The sequence below is a fragment of the Ruditapes philippinarum genome, unplaced genomic scaffold (genome assembly GCF_026571515.1).
Source record: "Ruditapes philippinarum isolate M1 unplaced genomic scaffold, ASM2657151v2 ctg1132_1_1_1_1, whole genome shotgun sequence".
NCBI lineage: Eukaryota > Metazoa > Mollusca > Bivalvia > Venerida > Veneridae > Ruditapes > Ruditapes philippinarum.
In genome coordinates, this window is record NW_026855335.1 from 34,037 (window position 1) to 54,762 (window position 20,726).

A 20,726-nucleotide genomic window follows, 5' to 3' on the forward strand; every position below is an offset into this window, starting at 1 on the left:
AACATACTGTTTAAATAAAGATAACTAAAGTCGCAAATGTTTTGACAACTCATAAAATATGATTATTTTTGTGATAAAAACCAAACCTCTACAATGTTTTTTTGAAACTTAACTACTGGCTTTGAATTTATGTTCTTAAAGGCGTCCGCGCCGAAGCGCGACGCCCCTTATGGAATGAAATCATATTTTGTGAAAGGGCAATTGCAACTTCTCGGGCCTTTTCTTCGGTCATAATAGCCGATCATTCCGATTGGTATGAGGGCGATTAACAAAAAATGAAATGTCGCGATATGTGCAATTAATAGCGAACTGGAAAATTTCGCAATGCAAACATATTCAAATGAAATTATCTTATCCGTCAATAAATTTTCGTTTTTTATTTTATTAATACGCAATGGGTTATTATGTATTGCTGTACCTATAAATAGAATGATGACTTTAACATTGTGAAAGTCCGAAAATCTATTTATAGAAGTAGTTTTAGTTTAACGAAACGGACATCGTAATAAATAACGAACTGGATAATTTTGCAGGAAAGGAAATGCAAACATATTATGTCTTTCGTCCGGCCATTCATAAATATTATACAATTCTGGTAAAAACCAATTAAAGATTGAAAAGTTTATAAGAATATCTGGTCATCAGATGTCTACTAGTTCATCTTCACTTGCTGCATTTCTTGCTTGGACGCCCTTTGATGCTTTGCATCAATGCTATTCTTGTACCTTTGTTCTAAAATCAATAAAGTGATTTCTGAAAAATTTGTTTGTGCCATCCCCACAAGTTTTCCAATTGGACACATAATGTGTGATGCAAATATTTGGGATTCGCAAACAGGTTTAATCTTTTGTTTGTATTTTAATTTGATCATGAACATTTGACCTGTTGCAGAAAAAGTAGTTGTTGATAATAGTGCTCTGCTTTTCTTTTTTAAAAACAAACATTACATCAAAAAGGTAAATTACATGCATCTAAAATATTTTTTTTTAAATCCTAAAACTACAGAACAGTCACGAATGTATAGTTTGATATGATAATCTTATAAACTATCTCGCACTTGAATTTTGTGAACTTCATTTTTCCTTTCTTTGTTTTTCGATATATTAATTATTATGCTGAATAGTGCAATACGGCTGTAAAGTATTGCTCACACATACTCGAATACAAGTGTATACTAGTAGTTTAAAGGCAGAATAAGTAGCTGTTTAAAGTTTACTTTTTTGATCAATTAATGTTATTGTCTTACATATTTATGTAACCTTTACAACATTTATTGCAAATCATTTTTGCAGATTGTTGTTAGACATGCTCGCTAATTATTACGATATATCTTATATTTTATTTCGCAATTTATTCTGCTCTTCATATTTAGAGAATATTAAATAAAGGCTCGATTTTTCGCATACTTTTTGGTCATTTAGAAAAACAGTTGGAAAGTCGTTCACCTTGCATCTTGTACTTTGTCAAACGAAATAAAGTACACTCGAAAGCAGAACTCTATACTATCTTGTACTTTGTCAAACGGCAAACACCATGATATAATTTCGATTGAAAGAAGCGTAGATATCTTGTTCTAAATACAAATGTATATCTGAAAAAAAATTCTCATTGTAAAATTAAATTTATACCCAAGAGGAATTCGGTAAGAATATCTGATGTTATACACTAATTAGGAAGACATTTAATTATTGGTAAACCTTCTTCGTTGTTTAAATTGTTTTGTACATTTATGCTGTATACTGTCTTGCCATATTATAATACATTGTATATCCTCATGGGCTATATAGCCTTATGGAATATTCAAAATAAACTTATCAAACTTATCATCAAATACACTCGAAAGTATCATGCAACACAAATTCCGTAAACATCGTAATACACAGAGAAAGTTAACCGTGGCCAAGTCGGCTGTATTTTTTTTTCTAATCTTATCATGAATTGCAGGTATATAATTCACGACTGTGATTTGATTTGCCAAATAGAAATATAAATAGATTTTTATTTGTTTTAATCTTAGTTTCACAAATAAACACAAAGTATAAATGGTTTATCTTATTTTGGTGAACTTGAAAATGTTTTATCTCATTTGCTGTGGATGTAATAAATCAACAGTTCCCATTTCATGATAAAGAACACATAACAATAAATTATATTCAGTTTTCTATAGGTGTATATTAAAAAAATACTTTGGAGGGTCTTTCAAATCGAATTTAAAAAAAGTTATAAATTTTGTCGAAAATCACGAGACCACCAATTAAGGTAGTAAACCCCTAATGCACTATCTCCACTTCAAATAGGCTACAATCACTGTAAAGTGTATTGAAACTGAGGGGCGTGGGTTCGACCCACTTGAGGGGCAACTTTTTTTCTTTCTTTTTTCTTCATTTTAACATTTTTTATTAATCTCTCAGATCCTTAATGTAAGAAAAAAGTGTTTTATTTTAATTATATTATTATTGTAGGTAATTATTTACTAAATTATGCCAAATTTAATACAGATTTTTCAAAGTTTAATAAAATAAAAACTACACGGTAAAAGTATTTTATATTTTGCAAGACCAACTAATAATCATTTAAGAAAATTTAAGCAAACTTTGAAAACAGCACCTCATTGTGGAAAATTTAAGGGATATTTTAAATAAGGATTTTTACATAGGGAAATTGTCAAATAAGTGTTAAAAGTGGGTGGGATTGTGTTGCATTTTTATACATATTAAAAACATCTGCTTTAAAAACAATCATTTTGCTTCTTTAATTTGTTACCTAAAGTCATTATTTGTTTCTTAACAATGAGCAATAGGAAAACATTTTTCAAAATGATGATATTATAGAATATTTAGAGTGTCCTCATTTCTGAAAAAGCCCTTGTAATAGCAATGTTTTAGTTCAGATAAATGTCCATAACTCACAAACCACAAGGTAAATTTTGTTTGAATTTTGCATACAGGTGGACTTTAAGGCATATAACTGTCCTATGATGTCAATTTTACAGTTCCTTTTAGTGCCCATTAGGGGTGTTCTACTTTAATAACGCTCGCGATCCTGCAAGTTTACTCATGCACATGAAAATATCGAAGAGCTTACCAAAAATCCTAACGTATCAGGTACCCTCAGGTTATGATGTTCAAAAAGTGTCTAATATATAATATGATCATTGATGTGCTCAACTGATATAATGTTTATAATTTCATATATTTTCTTTGCATATTAATCAGCTACTCGGGTCACAAACATGTTTCTTCATATGACACCAGTACTGGTTGGTTCCAGGAAGCGGACTCGAAAGTGATTAATATAAGTTGCAAGAAATTGTTTCGCAGTCGAGCTTAAATAAATATGTTTAATCCAATCAGGTATTTATAAAAATAATTGCCTCCTGACTGCGTAGATGTTGGTGTCATAAATGAAGTCCGAAACACGACACATAAATCTTAGTGTCACATTTCTCAAGATTAGTTACCCTTAATAAAGATTAATAAGAAATAATATGTATTATTATACAAGCATTGCTGACATTTTTCTATACGTATGGGAAACTTCGAAATAACATAAAATTATGCAAGTTAACCAGTTCTACTTCAGACGAGTATTTTTAAAGATTTATAGAATTATTGGCTTAATCTTATGTTGAAATGGAGCGAAAGCGCGTAAAACAGGTACGTGTAGTACGTTTCAAAAAGCGTGAACACCTCTATCATCATTGTCATCATTATCACTTCGCTCATCAAATTATCATCCCATATATCATCAAAATATTCATCATAAAGATAATACTTTATAATATTTCATGAAATGTTACTATTTAATATGCTTTTTTGTAAAGGGATAGGTCTTTAATACAATATGATTTCATCAATTTTGAGTGCTTTGCTATAGAAAAATTGAGTTCAAATGCTCTTGAATGTAATAATCAAGAGCGATGGTAGGCCTCAGTGTTTAATTACGATAAATCATGCATTATTGTACAGCAGCTGAAGAAAAATTAATATCTATTTCATTTTAAAAAATGCTAATAGTTGCTAGAAAGAGAACTAATAAAATTATATGTTGAACTACATTAACCTGGGAACTATTTTTTCTGATGTCTTTAGGAGTATTGACGTCATATATAATAAGTTGACGTCTTTTGACTTGCATATATCGTGTTATAATGCACTTGAATACCCAGTATATTTGATAGGGATATAAAGTGTTGCGTGTTAACATTGTTTCTTGCAGTCTTTATATCTTTATAATCATCTATTATTATTACTACAGTATAGCTTTACTAAATTATTGTACTGTTAAGAATATTATCGTTGATGTGGGTTTATGCGTGGACTTTCTTAACATTTTTTTACACTTGTATAGAAAAAGAAAGAATCCAATCAACGACATTTGAGCCGTGTCACGACAAAACCAACATAGTGGGTTTGCGACCGGCATGGATCCATCCGCACAGTCTGATCAGGATCCATGCTGTTCGCTTACCAACCCTATTGCAAGTAGAGAAACTGATAGCGAACAGCATGGATCCTGATCAGACTGCGCGGATGGGCAGCCTGATCTGTATCCATGCTGGTCGCAAACCCATTATGTTGCTGGTCGCAAACCCATTATGTTGGTTTTGTCGTGACACGGCTCATTTATATTTATCCAGACTTATTTTACACTGAAGTGAAGTTTTTTTCACAAAATACTTAGCATGTGGGGAGAAAAGGAATGTAGACCAAAGCGAAACAATTTGAATACAAACAATGGAAGCCATATAACACTTTGTTGCTGTCAAAGACCAACCGACATTTTTGGAAACTTTTTCATGTGATCAAGTATGACTTAATTTTGTCGGAGACTGCATTCTGTGTACTCATATTGTAGAATTTTACACCAAATTGTAAATACCTATGAAAGGCATTACGTCAGACACGGGCAGACACCGGAGTAAAACTACAAATATGCTAAGTAATGATGAATATTCAAATTGTATAAATATATGATGAAAGTATTCTTTTTTACAATTAATTTGTACATGTAGCACTATAAAGGATAACAAAACATTTGCTTTGGTATCGTACATTTTATTAACAAAAACTTAAGTTTACATTCTACAAGGACAAATAAATTTCGATGGTTAACAGGAACTGTATTTGGACAAACTGGAATATAACCCTTTGAATAGAGGCAGTTACTATGATCAGCCTTCGCGCCAATGACGTCATCACTACAATCTACATGGTGACAGGTGTATCATGTGACCAAAATTGGCGGCCGTTTAAATATCATCGGTAATATAACAGAGTAACATCTTACTTTTTTGTATGCTTTAAATAATTATTTAATAAAATAAATCTTAAATGATAGAAAGTAGCTATTAAATCTATATCTAAAATGAAATATAATACTTATGATGCTGATCAGAGAAGGTCAGCAAATTTGTGCATTCTAATCATGGTGGCTTTGCATTTTGTTGCTTTCTAAATACATTACATTATTTCCAAACTCAAAGCAAGAAAAGTTCAAAATGCAAATCGAATACATGAGGAGCACGGTTAGAGAACAAAAAACAATGATTCACAACAAAAGAATTTAAAACCATATTTATTTAATTACATCTTCAAATGATAAAAAGAAAATCCGGCCTCATCAAGAAAAGTAGCCGAGAATGAAAATACTAATAAATTAAGGAAATTTTGACATCTGTCTTCCTTATAAATTTCTCTTGAATGATTCCTCTCTCAGACATATTTATTCCATTATTTGACTTCTTTTATAAATGCATGTATAGGTAACCATTGTAATGATGGCATGTATTACCACAATATTGTTCTGAGGGTCATTTGCAATGAAGGTTATGTTGTATTCTATGCTCATACAAGCTAGGGCTTGCAAATCTCAAGTTACAGACTTGCCATTTTGTTTCATAATAGCTACATATCTCCACGTAGCAGATTTTGTTTTTTACTTAAATAAATGGACTAAATTTTTATTAACAATGGAAAGTTCTAAGTTCAAAACAAGACTAGTTCATTACGAACATTCCATGGGATACAGTAAAGCTATTAAACTGATAACACTTTCGAAATGACAAAGGAAATACAGTTTCTTTTATATACCTGTCAATGAGAAAAAGATAAACAATCACAGATAATGAGATACAATGTACTTTTCAAATACATTGTGTACTTCCAATTTTTCAAATACATAGTGTACATATGACATATACTATAAATATAAATTAAGATAAAAAAAATTCCCCCTCATTCCCTCAATATTGTCGTACGCCATTCATGGCTTTGTATGGAAATATTTAAACCTGTTTTATTAATTACTGAGTACTCACGTATATCTTTTTCTGTCAATAAATATAATTTTAAACTATATACTTTGGATACACATTTTTATTTATATTTCAATATATTTTTTTTTCCAATTAAAAAATACAAATGTATGCTATATTGGTTCTCAATATCATGTCTTTCAAATCTTGCATATATTATAAATGTGTACATGTCAGCACTACTTTCAGAGACGTGTTGGATAAGTCCTTACATATTCCTCTCAGAAAGAATGGCAATCACATAAACGTCAAAGGCGCACACCTTAGTAAATATCGAATATTCGGGAGAAAACTTATCCACTGTCTTTGAACGGTTTTGGAAAAATGCCAATTTCTTGGTACAATTGGAACACAGAACTGTAAATATCCAAGCTTTATAACGCAAAATGTAGGGTAAGCTTTGCTCAGAACAGGATAAAAACTGGCAATAGCGTCACAGCACTGGAGCACAGTTAGGGAAATAATAAACAAAACTTGTGGGAGAAGTTTTTGCAAAACAAGTGTTAGGAAAATGGCAATTTCCGATCAAAAACAGAACTGATCAACTATTCTTATACTTGTAAGCTATCCTCAGGAAATGGTGCACATTTCATCCACTGATACTTTAATGTCTCCGTCGAGCAAGTTCTTTACAACAGCTTTTATTATATAGCTTGTTGTACCGTGTTTAATATTTGGCATGGTGTTAAAAAAGCATCTCATGTCATCTTGTTTTTCATGACCTTCAAGTCTACTCCTGTCCTTCTGAAACTCTTCAAATGCATCTTGGATTGCCTGCAATATACCGATGACACAATTTCAAAAATATTTTTTTCTCTATCTTCAGTTTTGAAGGTATAAAATTTTAGCAACTCTTGAGATTCTAGCTTTTTTATCACATAAATTGTTGTCAATCAAACAAGGTATTGACATCCAAAACTTCAAAGTATTCTACACCATTTAGTGTCAACCAAACTGACAGGGTTATTGAGAAAGTTGTTACTCCCTTAATATGTTAAAATTAAGCTTTGTCCAGCGATATATTATGTAAAGATATGAAAGCTCTAGCTGATAGCAAAAAGATGCTACAGGTAATGTTTTACTTGTCACAGACAGATAAACATACAGACAAACACAATAAATTCATGGTCCGACTATGCTCTACATAATCACATGGTATGTAAGCAATTTTTAGCGAGGAAAAACGCATATATATTAATAGGTGAACCAAATTTACCCTGTCCATATTCACTGACTGGTGGAACACAAGTTCTGGGTTTCGTCTCAGGATCGTGGAAACAACCATAAATGCTTCAACCATCAACTGTCTATATGCTGGATCTACTATCTTACTCAACATTTGCTCGACAAGAAGTGAAAAATTCAACTCCTGCATGGTCATATCTGACAACGTGGGTTGCTGTAAAATAGAAAAGTTAACTTTGACCTCTGTTTTATAAAAGTAGTTGATAAATATATCCACTAAAATCAGCGTGATCTCACCTGGGAGATTGCAAACTACTAACAAATAAAATACCCCTACAAAATATTAAAACAAGAGCCCGGTTTGAGCCGGGTGATGCTCCCCGAATAGGTTTTGGACACAGGAAAGTACACCTCTTGTAGTTTCAGAGTTATGTCCCTGGAAAAAGTTCAAAATGCAATAATTCCAAAATTAGGAAAGGCAGAGTTACTGTTCTTTCCACTGCACTTCTAATCACTGTTATCTATTGACTTACAAAGTTTCTTGTTGATATCTCTTATGGTTTCCGAATTATGTTCCGGACAAATTCAAAAAGTAAAAATAAACAAATGGCAATAACTCCAGAATTAGGCAAGGCAGAGTTATGATTCTCGTGCACTGCACATCTACCCATTGAGATACATCTACCTACAAAGTTTCATGTTGATATCTCTTATAGATTTACAGCTATGTCCAGTACAAGATTTTTCTAAAAGGGGAGATAATTCAAAAATGAGGCTTAACAGAGTTATGATTTTTTTGCACTGCACTTCTACTCAATGAGATCTATCTACCAACAATGTTTCATCTTGATATCTCTTATAATTTTAGAGTTATGTTCCGGACAAAGTTCAGTGTTAAAATTAACAAAGGGCAATAACTCCAAAATTAGGACAAAAAGAGTTATTGTTCTTATGCACTGCACATCTACCCATTGAGATCTATTCACCTACAAAGTTTCATGTTGATATCTCTTATAGTGTTAGAGTTATGCCCTGGACAAGATTTTTCTATAAGGGGAGATAATTCAAAAACCGAGCAAAATAGAGTTATGGTTCTTTGACACTGCACTCCCCCTCAATGCCCTCTACCACTGTATGAAGTTTAAACAAATTATCTCCAAGGGTTTTCAAGTAAGGCTCCGGACAAGAAAACGGACGGACAGACGGACGGACGGACGGACAAGGCGCCGACTATATGCTCCCCCGAAATTTTTCGGGGAGCATAATAAAAGCAGGTTCAAATTAAACCAATGAAGATAAAACCAGGATCAAATTAAACCAATGAATATAAAACCAGGATCGAATTAAACCAATGAACATAAAACCAGGATCGAATTAAAATAATGAAAATAAAACCAGGATCAAATTAAACCAATGAAGATACAACCAGGATCAAATTAAACCTATGAAGATAAAACCAGGATAATATTAAACCAATGATCATAAAACCAGGATCAAATTAAAATAATGAATCCTGATGAAGAACCAGATAGGTTCGAAACCGGTAGATCTCTATTAAAATTTTGTTCACATTTATCCGGTGTTAACGTATGTGTCAGGAGAAATGTCTGTCTTGATGTTATTTAATCTAAGAAAAGATTTAGTAATAAATACTAGAACCAATTTCCAAGATATGGAGGCTGGGCAGCACCGCCTGACATAAAAGTGAAATATTCTCAGTTGGAAAACTAGCATGTAATTGTTTAGTTAACACTATCTTTTTTTAGGTATTTTATCCTTTTCTATCTCAAATCAATATATACATGTAAACAACAAACTCTGATTATTATTTACACCCAAAACAAAGAACTCTGATCATTATTTACACCCAAAACAAACACACATCATTTATCATCCACTTATATGAAATATCTTTTCACGTATACGTCTTTTATACGAAACAAGACACCTGGCGAGCCCAAGCTCTAAACAACTTATGATCAAACAACAATAAAATCACCACAAAATGAAGAACACAAAAAATGAATATTTTTACAACTCTAAGATACGGTATAAACCACAAACATTCATCCAACAATATTAACTTCACACAATCAGCATCAGAAAACAACTTAAACTAAAGCACCCAATATTTACATATATCCTCAAAACAAAGCAGCAACTAATATAATCTTGACCAAACAAACATTAAACCAATATCAACCAAATATATCTTCACAAACAGATATAACTCAACAACCAAAACAACTTATTACAACCAATAAACCCTGATCAATTAAGATCACCACAATTATATTCAACCAACTTCAATAAACCAACAAACTCCCTACAAAACAACAAATTCTCTTCTTTACAAAAAAATAACCCGCTACACACTATAAGCGTGTCTCTCCTAACTGATGTAAAATCTCTCTCAAAATAGATAAATACAGAATCCCTAAAGAAAGCCCAACACGGCAAAATTGAAAATGTTGCAGGCTCGGTTTGATTGAGCCTGTTCATGGACGGTACTGGAAAGTGCAAGTTACCGTCCACGCCCCCTAGCACCGGCTTAAGCAGAATTCAACATTTAAACATGCAATAGTAAAATTTTGAATTTAGAAACATCCGCAGATGTGTTCATACGGCGGTTATCATGGAACCTTCAATGTGACACTTTAGTGCCATTCCATGAAAAGCGGCGTATGGTCCCCAAGTTATAAAAAGCGTGTGCCCTAAACGAGAAAACAATGGGCGGAACTAAATAAAATGGAATTTTGAAAGGGGATCTGAGGTTATGAACGCGCATATTTGCTAGCTTAAACGATTTGACATTTAAACATGTATACATATCTTATACTCCCAGCAACAGGTTTATAAATGAAACTGTACATTGAAATCTGATACACTTCAGTGTATCGCTGACTCGTCGTAAAAAAAAACTATCTACATTGAAACTGTATGATTATTCTGACAGCCCCCTACTCAAGAAAACACTCCACTGTTTTCAAACAAAAGGAATAATCTACAATGTCTCTTTTCAGGTATCTAGTCTACTTAGGTAATCTGCACACACGTTGTCCTTTCCTTTCACAGCTACTATTCTAAACTTATAGTTCTGTAGAAATAATGCCCATCTCATTATGCGGCCACTTTCTACTTTACATTTCTGAATATACGTTAAAGGAGCATGGTCTGTATGCAGCTCAAATTCTTTCCCGTACAAATATTTGTTGAATTTCTTTATTCCAAATACCATTGCAAGACATTCCCTTTCGATAACCGAGTAGTTTCTTTCTCTATTCAACAATTTCTTACTCGCGTAAGCTATTGGAAGCAGACCATCATCAAACTGTTGAAGAAGTGCAGCCCAACTCCGGTATCTGAGGCATCACATTTGTAAAACAAACGACTTTGAAAAGTCTGGAAGTCGTAGTATTGGTGATCGTGTCAGTACTTGCTTCAATGTCGTAAAGGCTTTTTCATGTTCTGGTTTCCATATGATTTTATTTGGCTGTCCTTTCTTCGTAAAATCAGTCCAAGGGTGAAGCAATTTCTGCAAATGAAGCAATGAATTTTCTGTAGTATCCAGCTAGACCAAGAAATGATCTCAGTTGCTTCTTTGACTCTGGTCGCATAGCGTCTCTAATTTTGACTAATTTGTCATCTTCCATTTGCATTTGCCAACAACATGACCGGTAAATGGTATCCTTTCAAATCCAATCATACATTTTAGAAGGCTTAACTGTGATCTTTGCGTTTCGTATTCTTTCGAAACAATTGTCTCAACATCTTCATGTGTCTCTCCCATGTAACCGTATGTCCAAGCACATCGTCAACAGTTATCAGTATCATTCACTCCGGAAAGCAACTTCCGCATCATTCTATTAAATGTTGCACCAGAATTGACCATTCCAAATGGCATCTTTCTGAATTGGTAACTACCTTCTGTTGTAGAAAATGCTGTGAGATGTCTTGATTTTGCTTTCAATTGGTATTTGCCAAAAACCTTTGGTCAAATCAATTTTTGTGAAGAACTTATCTTCATTTTAGCTTTGCCATCACATCCTCAACATTACCCATTGGTTTCTGTATCAAACTTTGTTACAGAGTTGAGTCGGTCTGGAAGTCAATACAAAAGCGGTTTGTATTATCCTTTTTCTTCACCAAAACAATTGGTGAATTATAATCAGAATTTGCTGGTTCAATGATATACCACATTCAAGCATTTTCTTAATTTCATCCTTTACCGCTGTCCTTTTTGCATATGGTATCGTATATTGCCTAACACGAATTGGTGTTTTGTCAGTCAACTCAATCTTGTGAGATTCAAGATCTGTAGTTCCGGGAATATCAGTAAAAATATCCTCAAATTCTTGAAGCCCAACGCATTTACTTCTGATTTTTTGTTCAAGTGTTAATTGATCATTAACATTAACATCTCTGTACGTCTCTTCACTCTGTGTGTCTACTAGTTCTAAAAGATTTTCATCATCAACGACCCCATTATCATCATTATTTTCGGCTTCTATTACAGCTACACTCGCACAAATTCTATCTTCTCTTTCTTCATATTTCTTCAGAAGATTTATGTGGTACATTCCAATTCTATCACCTACTTTTACTTTGTAGTCAAACTTGTTAACTGCTTCACTTACAACAAATGGACCTTTCCATTGTAACATTAGTTTATTGTGTGTTGAAGGCAGGAGCAATAAAACTTTGTCTCCTTCTTAAGACTTCTTGGTCGTGTGTTTTTTATCATAATGATGTTTATACTCTTCTTGTGAGTTGCTGAGATTCTCTCTAGCAATCTTGCATGTTTGTTCTAATCTATTTCTCAAATCTAGGACGTACTCATACGTATTACGTGTCTCTGGTACTTCTGTCTCTGTCCATAATTCTTTTAGTGCTTGCATGGGACCTCTAACAGTTCTGCCATATAGAAGTTCAAATGGTGAGACCCTGTACTTGACTGAGGGACTTCTCTGTATGCAAAGAGAACCGCAGACAAATATCTATCCCAATCCTTAGGTCTTTCTTGGCACATTTTCTTCAACATGCTTTTTAAAATACCATTCATTCTCTCACAAAGACCATTACATTTTGGATTGTAAGGGGTAGTAAACAACTGTTTCAGTGATACAAGTCTACAAACTTCTTCCATAAGTTGTGACGTGAACTTACTACCCCTATCACTAAGTATTTCCGATGGGAAACCTACTCTTGCAAAAACATCTAACAATGCTTCAGCTATATTTTCAGTCTCAATTCTTGGTAAAGCAACAGCTTCTGGATAACGTGTAGCATAATCAACTACAGTTAATATGTACCTATTTCCCTTTTCCGATACAGGCGTTATTGGCCCTATCAAATCAACCGCAATTCTCTGGAACGGAGTATCAATAATAGGCATTTCACCTAAAGGAGCTTTCTGAAGTCTACCCCTGGGCACCGTCTTCTGACAAATGTCACAGGAACGACAAAATCTAGTTATATCACTAGAAATACCTGGCCAGTGAAAACTAGACTGTATCCTGTCTAAAGTCTTGCATACAGACAAATGCCCACCCACTATAGATTCATGAGCTAATGACATAACTCTTTTTGTGATATTTACTAGGAACAACTATTTGTCTTGTTTCAGACTTCAAATCACCTTTCACCGTCTCAAATATACTATACAACACATCTTTTTCTACTTCATATCTAAATTTATTACCACTTTTTGTTTTCATGATCTTATTTTCCCTAGCATACTGCCACAAACGCTGTAACGTATTGTCATTTGATTGTTCTTTCTTAAGAACATCTACCGTAATTTCATTATCTTCGACCTTCGGAACTTTAAGAGGTTTCATTGCTTTCTTCTCTTTTTCTGCCTGTGCTCTAGTAACAACAGCAGCTATATTTGTTACTTCTCGGCTAACCCACTTCTAATTTGGCTTATCAAGTACACCCTGAATATTGCCCAAGACTAAGTCACAAATTGCTGACTCTAATACCATAGCTTCTATTTTACCCTTATAATAAGGTGTATCAATGTCTATTTTTGCCATAGGTACCAACCTGGCCCGACCATCTATTGCTATCATGACACAATTTTTATTCAGCATTTGATCTTCTTCCACTAACTTCTTTCTAACTACTGCCAACTCGCAACCAGTGTCTCTAAGAACTTTCACCTCTTGATTACCAACATATCCTAGTTTCAGATCCAGTTGACGTTCACCTTCTAATGATTCAATTGTACAGCTACTTGTAATGACAGGCACAGAATTACCATTGGCTAATTTAAGTTTTCCCTCTTCAATACAACCATCGTAAGAACTTGTTGGACAAATTGACATACATAACCCCGATACTTTCTTATCATCTGATCTACCATCACGTCTATTTTCTCCAGGCCTACTACGCCAGTTCCTTGGTGAAGAATCCCGATTTGTTTTAAAGTAATTTCTATTTTGCTCTCCATATGACATTGCAGCAGCCCCATATCTTTTCTTAGTCTGATCTCGACAATCTCTGGCCACATGACCCTCTCTATTACATATGAAGCATGTAACTTTTTCTATTTTTCTCTGTGATAGTGCTGTATTGGTTTTAATAGATTACCTTGATTAAGGCGTATTGCTGATTTATTTGAAAAATTGGCAACTTTTGAGCTTTTACTATCTGTAATTGTACCGCCATGAGCTTCTAAGTATTGTTCAGCCAAAGAGATGACATCTCTACGATCCTTTGGCTTTCGTTCCTTCAGAAAAAGAGCTAGCTCTGTTGAACAAACTTTGACAAATTGCTCTCTAATAATAAGATCTTTCATTTTATCTACTGTATCCGCAGCGTCGGCCATTTCTGTCCATCTGCTAAAGTACCTATCTAAGCGAGCCATAAATTGGTTTACAGTCTCCCCTTGTTCCGGCTTACTCTCTCTAAATTTCGTTCTGAAACCGTATTCTGTTAATTGGTATCTTTTCAAAACTGCTGTTTTTAATTCTTGATAGTCTGATGCTTGCTCGGGAGGCATACTAGTGTAAACTTCAAGACCTTCCCCGTTAATAAAGAACTTAAGCTTATTGCCCATGTATCTTCTTTCCATCCTTGACTAATGGAGAACCTTTCAAAACGCTCTATATAAGCATCTATGTCATCTTTTGACTCTTCAAATTTAGGCAATCTTGGCCTCAAACCGGTGCTAGACGGGGTATCAAGGCGATCCCCAGCCTCGATTTTTAACTTCATTAATTCTATTTCTTGCTCTTTCATTTTCATCTCTACTTCAGCTTGAAATAAACGTTTCTTTTCCTCACGTTCGGCTTCTTTTTCAAGACGTTCGATTTTCACGTTCAGCTTTTTTTTGCTTTACGCTCGGCCTCAAATCGCCGTTTTATCTTCTTTCACGTCTAATATTTCTCTCTTCTCTATCAATATATTCTAATTCTTTCTTTTGAACATAATCACGTAAATCCCCGTCCTTCACCCAAGCCTCTCTCCCAATGATACCCATTTATCATAATCCATAATTGCTTAATAATGGATTACTATTCAATAAAATAATCAACTTTTACGAAACCCGTTAAGTAAATGCTTATTACTCAACAAAATGGTGTACCCCTGTAGCACCGACAATTGTTTTTCCAAATATAATCTCTATATAGCATGGCACCTACCGGGCACCGGCAATGAACTTGTATTAACAGTAACAACCAGGGAACTGATAATAATCTTCAACAAACACACATCATTTATCAGCCATTTATATGAAATATCTTTTCACGTATACGTCTTTTATACGAAACAAGACACCTGGCGAGCCCAAGCTCTAAACAACTTATGATCAAACAAACAATAAAATCACCACAAAATGAAGAACACAAAAAATGAATATTTTTTACAACTCTAAGATACGGTATAAACCACAAACATTCATCCAACAATATTAACTTCACACAATCAGCATCAGAAAACAACTTAAACTAAAGCACCCAATATTTACATATATCCTCAAAACAAAGCAGCAACTAATATAATCTTGACCAAACAAACATTCAACCAATATCAACCAAATATATCTTCACAAACAGATATAAACTCAACAGCCAAAAAACTAATTAACAACCAATAAACCCTGATCAATTAAGATCACCACAATTATATTCAACCAACTTCAATAAACCAACAAACTCCCTACAAAACAAAAAATTCTCTTCTTTACAAAAAAATACCCGCTACACACTATAAAGCGTGTCTCTCCTAACTGATGTAAAAATCTCTCTCAAAACGCGCATTATTTTTTTTCTAGCTTAAACGATTTGACATTTAAACATGTAAACATATTTTATACTCCCAGCAACAGGTTTATAAATGAAACTGTACATTGAAATCTGATACACTTCAGTGTATCGCTGACTCGTCGTAAAAAAAACTATCTACATTGAAACTGTATGATTAATCTGACAGTATGGTTTCTTTGAATTCTTCCTTTTCATCAAGTTTAAAATAATGAAAATAAAACCAGGATAAAATTTAACCAATGAAGATAAAAAGCAGAATAGAATTTAACCAAAGGAATGAGCAATATGATAAGGAAACATCAACTGATTCTAAACACTTTCCATTCTTATACAATTTACATAGCAAACTTTAGTTTAGTATTACCATTAAACCATATCATTCTCCAGAAATCATCAGAATAATGTGAGTTTAATATGTTAAATAATGTTTTTCTTCATTAGCATATCAATAATCACTTACTTATCGTTACCTGGCGTTGTCAAGTTCACTAGAAACAGGATTAATCAAACCTGCTGACACCTAAATTGAAAAGGCCTGTTTTTGATACCAGTTTAGAGCTATGCCATTTTGCACATCTTTGCATTCTGACGGACTTTACAGTGTTTATCCTCCAAAATTGATAATGAACAGTTCCATAAAAGGAATCTGTACTAAACCGGGCTCTATACTGTTTGTTGACTTTTTAATATCCCCAATCTGATCATAGACAGTTCCATAAAAGGAATCTGAACTAATAGGGCATTTTATTGTTTGTTTATTTCTTGATATCCCCAGAATTGATAATGGATAGTTCCATAAAAGGACTCTGGACTAATAGGGCTCTATATTGTTTGTTGAGTTTTTTAATACCCCTTAAATTAACAAGTGACAGTTCCATGGAAAGACTCTGGAATGAACAATTTAACACAATCAGCGTATTAAAGGCAAACAAACCTGTGGTAACAAGTAACCAGCCACTTTAATTCCTCCGGGTGTTCTTTCTAGAATCTCCCACACTCGTTCGTAGAAATCTTTCGGCACTCTGCTTAGAGCGCCATCAAGTTGTCGTCGTTGTATCGGTGTCCTCAGATCGTACTCATCAGATCTATGCACAAGAATACTGAGCAGTAACTGTTTCACCTGATATGGCGACAGAGACTCAATTTTCACGTGCTCATCCTCTTGCTCTAACTCCATCTCCATGGCACGAACAAACCAACTATAATATAAACATTGTATAAGAATTTACTTAAATCATATAAGCACTGCTTCAGTGGTTAACAATACTCTCAGTTGGAATGAATTACTTAGCAATATTCATAAAAATATCTTTAACGTACCCTTCGATGCATATCGTTGGGCTACATTTCAAAGACAGTCCTAAGTGTATGCTTAGTTCTAGGACATTAGACCTAGTATGCTAATTTAATACTTTTTCAATAAACATTTTCATCTTAAGTCAAAGCTCTAAGCCTAAAATTAAATTCATTCTCCTGAGAAATTAAGAGATACACTGACCTGTGCTTTAATCTGCAAAGTCTTAATCTTCATTTTCCTTTGCTAGCCAAAAATTGAAGGAGTCATAACATAGGGGTCTTAAGTTACAATATGTTCTTTGAAATTCAAAACTGTCTCGGTGTTTGTCTTTAATTTGATTTCAGAAAGGCAGCCTTGGCTTTGTAATTCAAACAGTGCTTCAAGGATTAACACTTTATCCATTAGAATAAAGAACCAAGAAATATTCATACAAATTATTTTATGGACAGTTGTTTTTCTTAATACAGTGACAACATTTAAGGGGAAAGTTTTACTTGCCTTTCATCAATAGGGTGGACCCAGTACATTTCAGCATGTCTACAATATATAAGCTGCGTCCGAAAAAACCCAAAATAATGGGGTTTTCGACCCGCAATTTGGGTCCAGACAGCCCGCCATCCCCTGGGGGTCTGATCAAAAATCATGTTGTTTTGGGTTACCAAAACCCCATTTTTAAATAGGAAAATGATAGGGGAACGCATGGTCCTGAAACAGTCCCGCGGGATGCCCCAGGCTTTGGGCTGGTTTTCATTCTTTGGGCGCAAACCCCTTTTTGTTGATTTTTTTTCGTGACGCGGCTAAAATTTTATCATTTATTTTTGGGTACAGACAAAAAAAAAAAGCAAAAATATATTACCCTATTCTTATTTTCAGAATTCCATCATATGCATCTGGTGTTGTTGCAATGTGTTTCCCAATAGCGAGAATAAGTTCTTGTTGCAGTACAGCTTGGCAAGTGTCATACGGCATGCATTTACTGTATAGAATACTCTTTATCTCATTAGGGCTGACCGGTTTGTCTAGCACCTCCTCTTCATGACCAAACACGCCCACTGTCAACTTCAAGCCAATCACATAATATGAAGAAATATGAAGCGCATTCGTTATAGTTTCACATTAATATTGATTTCATATGAATATAGATTTATAAGGCCCTGATCATTGATCCATGTTCATATATTTTGTTACTTGGTGTTTTTTTTCTTCAAAAATATCAATATCACCAAGCATTTAAAAGCATCCTCTTTCCAAACTAGAAACAATTTTCTAGCACACAGAAAATATTTTTCTAAAATGTGTATCACAGCAAGTAAATTAATATGATTTTATATTCCTTCAAAATCTAATGATTTGATGGCTCCATTAGTTTTACTTTCATAGCATTCTGCCCTAATTTTGACCGTCAAAGATAATTCTGACAAACTATTGAAGTCTGTAACCTTATAACTCTACTATTTTCTATAAAATCAAACAAAACTAAAACAGCATTATATTACAAATTCGAATTAAGTATTTAAATTCTTATTTTGTGTTTAAAATAATTCTTTTTTCCCCATCTTTTAGCATCAGTCTAATATACTATCCATTCACTTACATGTTTTCCTCTGACTAGAATACTGGTTATAGACGGTGCCAAGCTGTCAACAAGTTTTCCAAGTAGGGCAGAGCAACATCGTACAACCTCCCATCTTTTATGTAGCCCTGCCCTTTCAACAAGTTGTTCCAGCCTCCTACTGATTGGCACGCCCTCAAAATGATAATTTGGACCTTCTCTGTGGAGAAGCAATTTCAGAATCTGGTTTTGAGCTGTCAGGGACTCGGTAGCTTTAAACATCTGTATTAGATCCCATGTTGCCTTTACCTTCAGTTCCTACATGAAAAAAGGAAGTATTTATATGCCACCGTTTGAAGACTGAGAAAAATTAACATGTGAAAAGATAAACTAAAATTGTATTATATACGAAAAAAACAAAACATTTTTAGTAATTTAGTTTTCTTTTAACTAAGTATATTTTTCATTAACATAACCTTAGCTGTATTATTTATAATTTTTATATCTTCATAGCTTTGAAGCAATGATTGAAAGTTTACCTGAGCCGCGTCACAAAAAACCAACATAATGGGTTTGCAACCAGCATGGATCCAGACCAGCCTGTGCATCTGCCCAGTCTGATCAGGATCCATGCTGTTTGCTATCAGTTTCTCTACTTGTTATAGGGTTTGTAAGCGAACAGCATGGATCCTGATCAGACTGCGCAGAAGCCCAGGCTGGTCTGGATCCATGCTGGTCACAAACGCACTATGTTGGTTTTGTCGTGACGCGGCTCACCTGTTCATTGAGGACAGTATCTTCAGCTAGCTCCATCACCGCCGGTATGTCAGTCAGACTTTTGAAGCTGAATCGTCCATGGTTAGCCTCCTGGAAGGGCTGGAAGATTGACTGATCTGGCAGGGTGGTCAGGAAATCCAAATGTTCTATACAAGCTGATGATATCAACGTCTGAAATCACAGAATACAGTCTTTACATGCTACTGAGAACTTTAGGATACCAGTTTGAGAACTACTTACTTTTAAGTGGAAAACGAATGCCAGACTCTAGACATTATTAATAAATTGGATAAAAATAAGCAAGCAGATAAAGAAAGTTTCATATTAGGAATATGCCTGAATTGAAGAAGGTACTTTTCATAACAAATATGCTCAAATTCTAATGCATAAGTCAAATATGCTTGAATTCTAATGCATAAGTAGACAAAACATACATGTATCAATGTATGATACATTTAAGGCTAATAAGGGCTTCTTGATAAAAAAAAGACCATGTAACTGTTGAAATTGGAACTTCAATAAAAACAAAAACCTTATACTTTGCTAGATGATCGTTCTATATACTCTTTTAACAATTCACATAAATACTTAACTAACCTGTAATCTGCCAACCCTGACACGGATACCATCCACATCTCCACTCTTAAACTGTGCAAGAAGTTCCAGAAACTCACTAAAGTTTTTCCCTCTGATATTATTCTCTCTGATCAACATACAGAATGTTGGTCGCCCAGCAAGTTTCCAACATTTTGATAAAAATGCAAGATCATTCTGCAAGAAAATAGTAACAAGTTTTAAATATCTATACCTCCATGAATCTTTAAAGCAATGAAATAGTCAAATTTGGTGGTTGCCAGAGTTTGCTCTTTCCTCATGTGATATGGTATCAATTTTGACAACCACAAATTCCCTTCTTTGGTTCATGACCTTCAAAAACTCCTTTACATTCATAGCCTTAAAACTTAATTTTAGATTCATAAACTGAGAATTCAACATCAAAGAGTTAAAATTTTATGACTTTGAAAACTTTTTTATATTCATAATATTAAAAACACTCTTTTAGATGATTAACCTTGCAAAATCACTTTTAGATTAATGATCTCAAGAAACTCTATTGGTCTACAATGTGTACATTTTTTAATGTATTATTCGGATATTCTTATGAAATAATTCTGGAAAATCATCTGTTGACATGCAGATTTCTTAAGTGATTAGGTATAAACATATTTATGATGAATAATAGTATTTCTTTCTAGAACACTTCATAAGCTGCTTTTTATTGATACATGTATGTCACATCAGATCAAGTATCTAACAATCATATTT

The 20,726-nt window shown here is 33.8% G+C and overlaps 1 protein-coding gene across 1 annotated transcript in view; it reads right to left on the reverse strand.

Annotated features, from left to right (window-relative positions):
* Positions 1-5,039: 5,039 nt before the first annotated feature.
* Positions 5,040-20,726, reverse strand: part of LOC132742982 (phosphorylase b kinase regulatory subunit beta-like) — a gene marked incomplete at its 5' end in the record, with an annotated part of 43,834 nt that continues 28,147 nt past the window's right edge. The window contains 7 exon segments of the mRNA XM_060731485.1: positions 5,040-7,090; positions 7,533-7,715; positions 16,709-16,973; positions 17,928-18,130; positions 18,666-18,941; positions 19,401-19,571; positions 19,998-20,171. Of these exon segments, the coding sequence (XP_060587468.1) occupies positions 6,887-7,090; positions 7,533-7,715; positions 16,709-16,973; positions 17,928-18,130; positions 18,666-18,941; positions 19,401-19,571; positions 19,998-20,171 (1,476 nt within the window).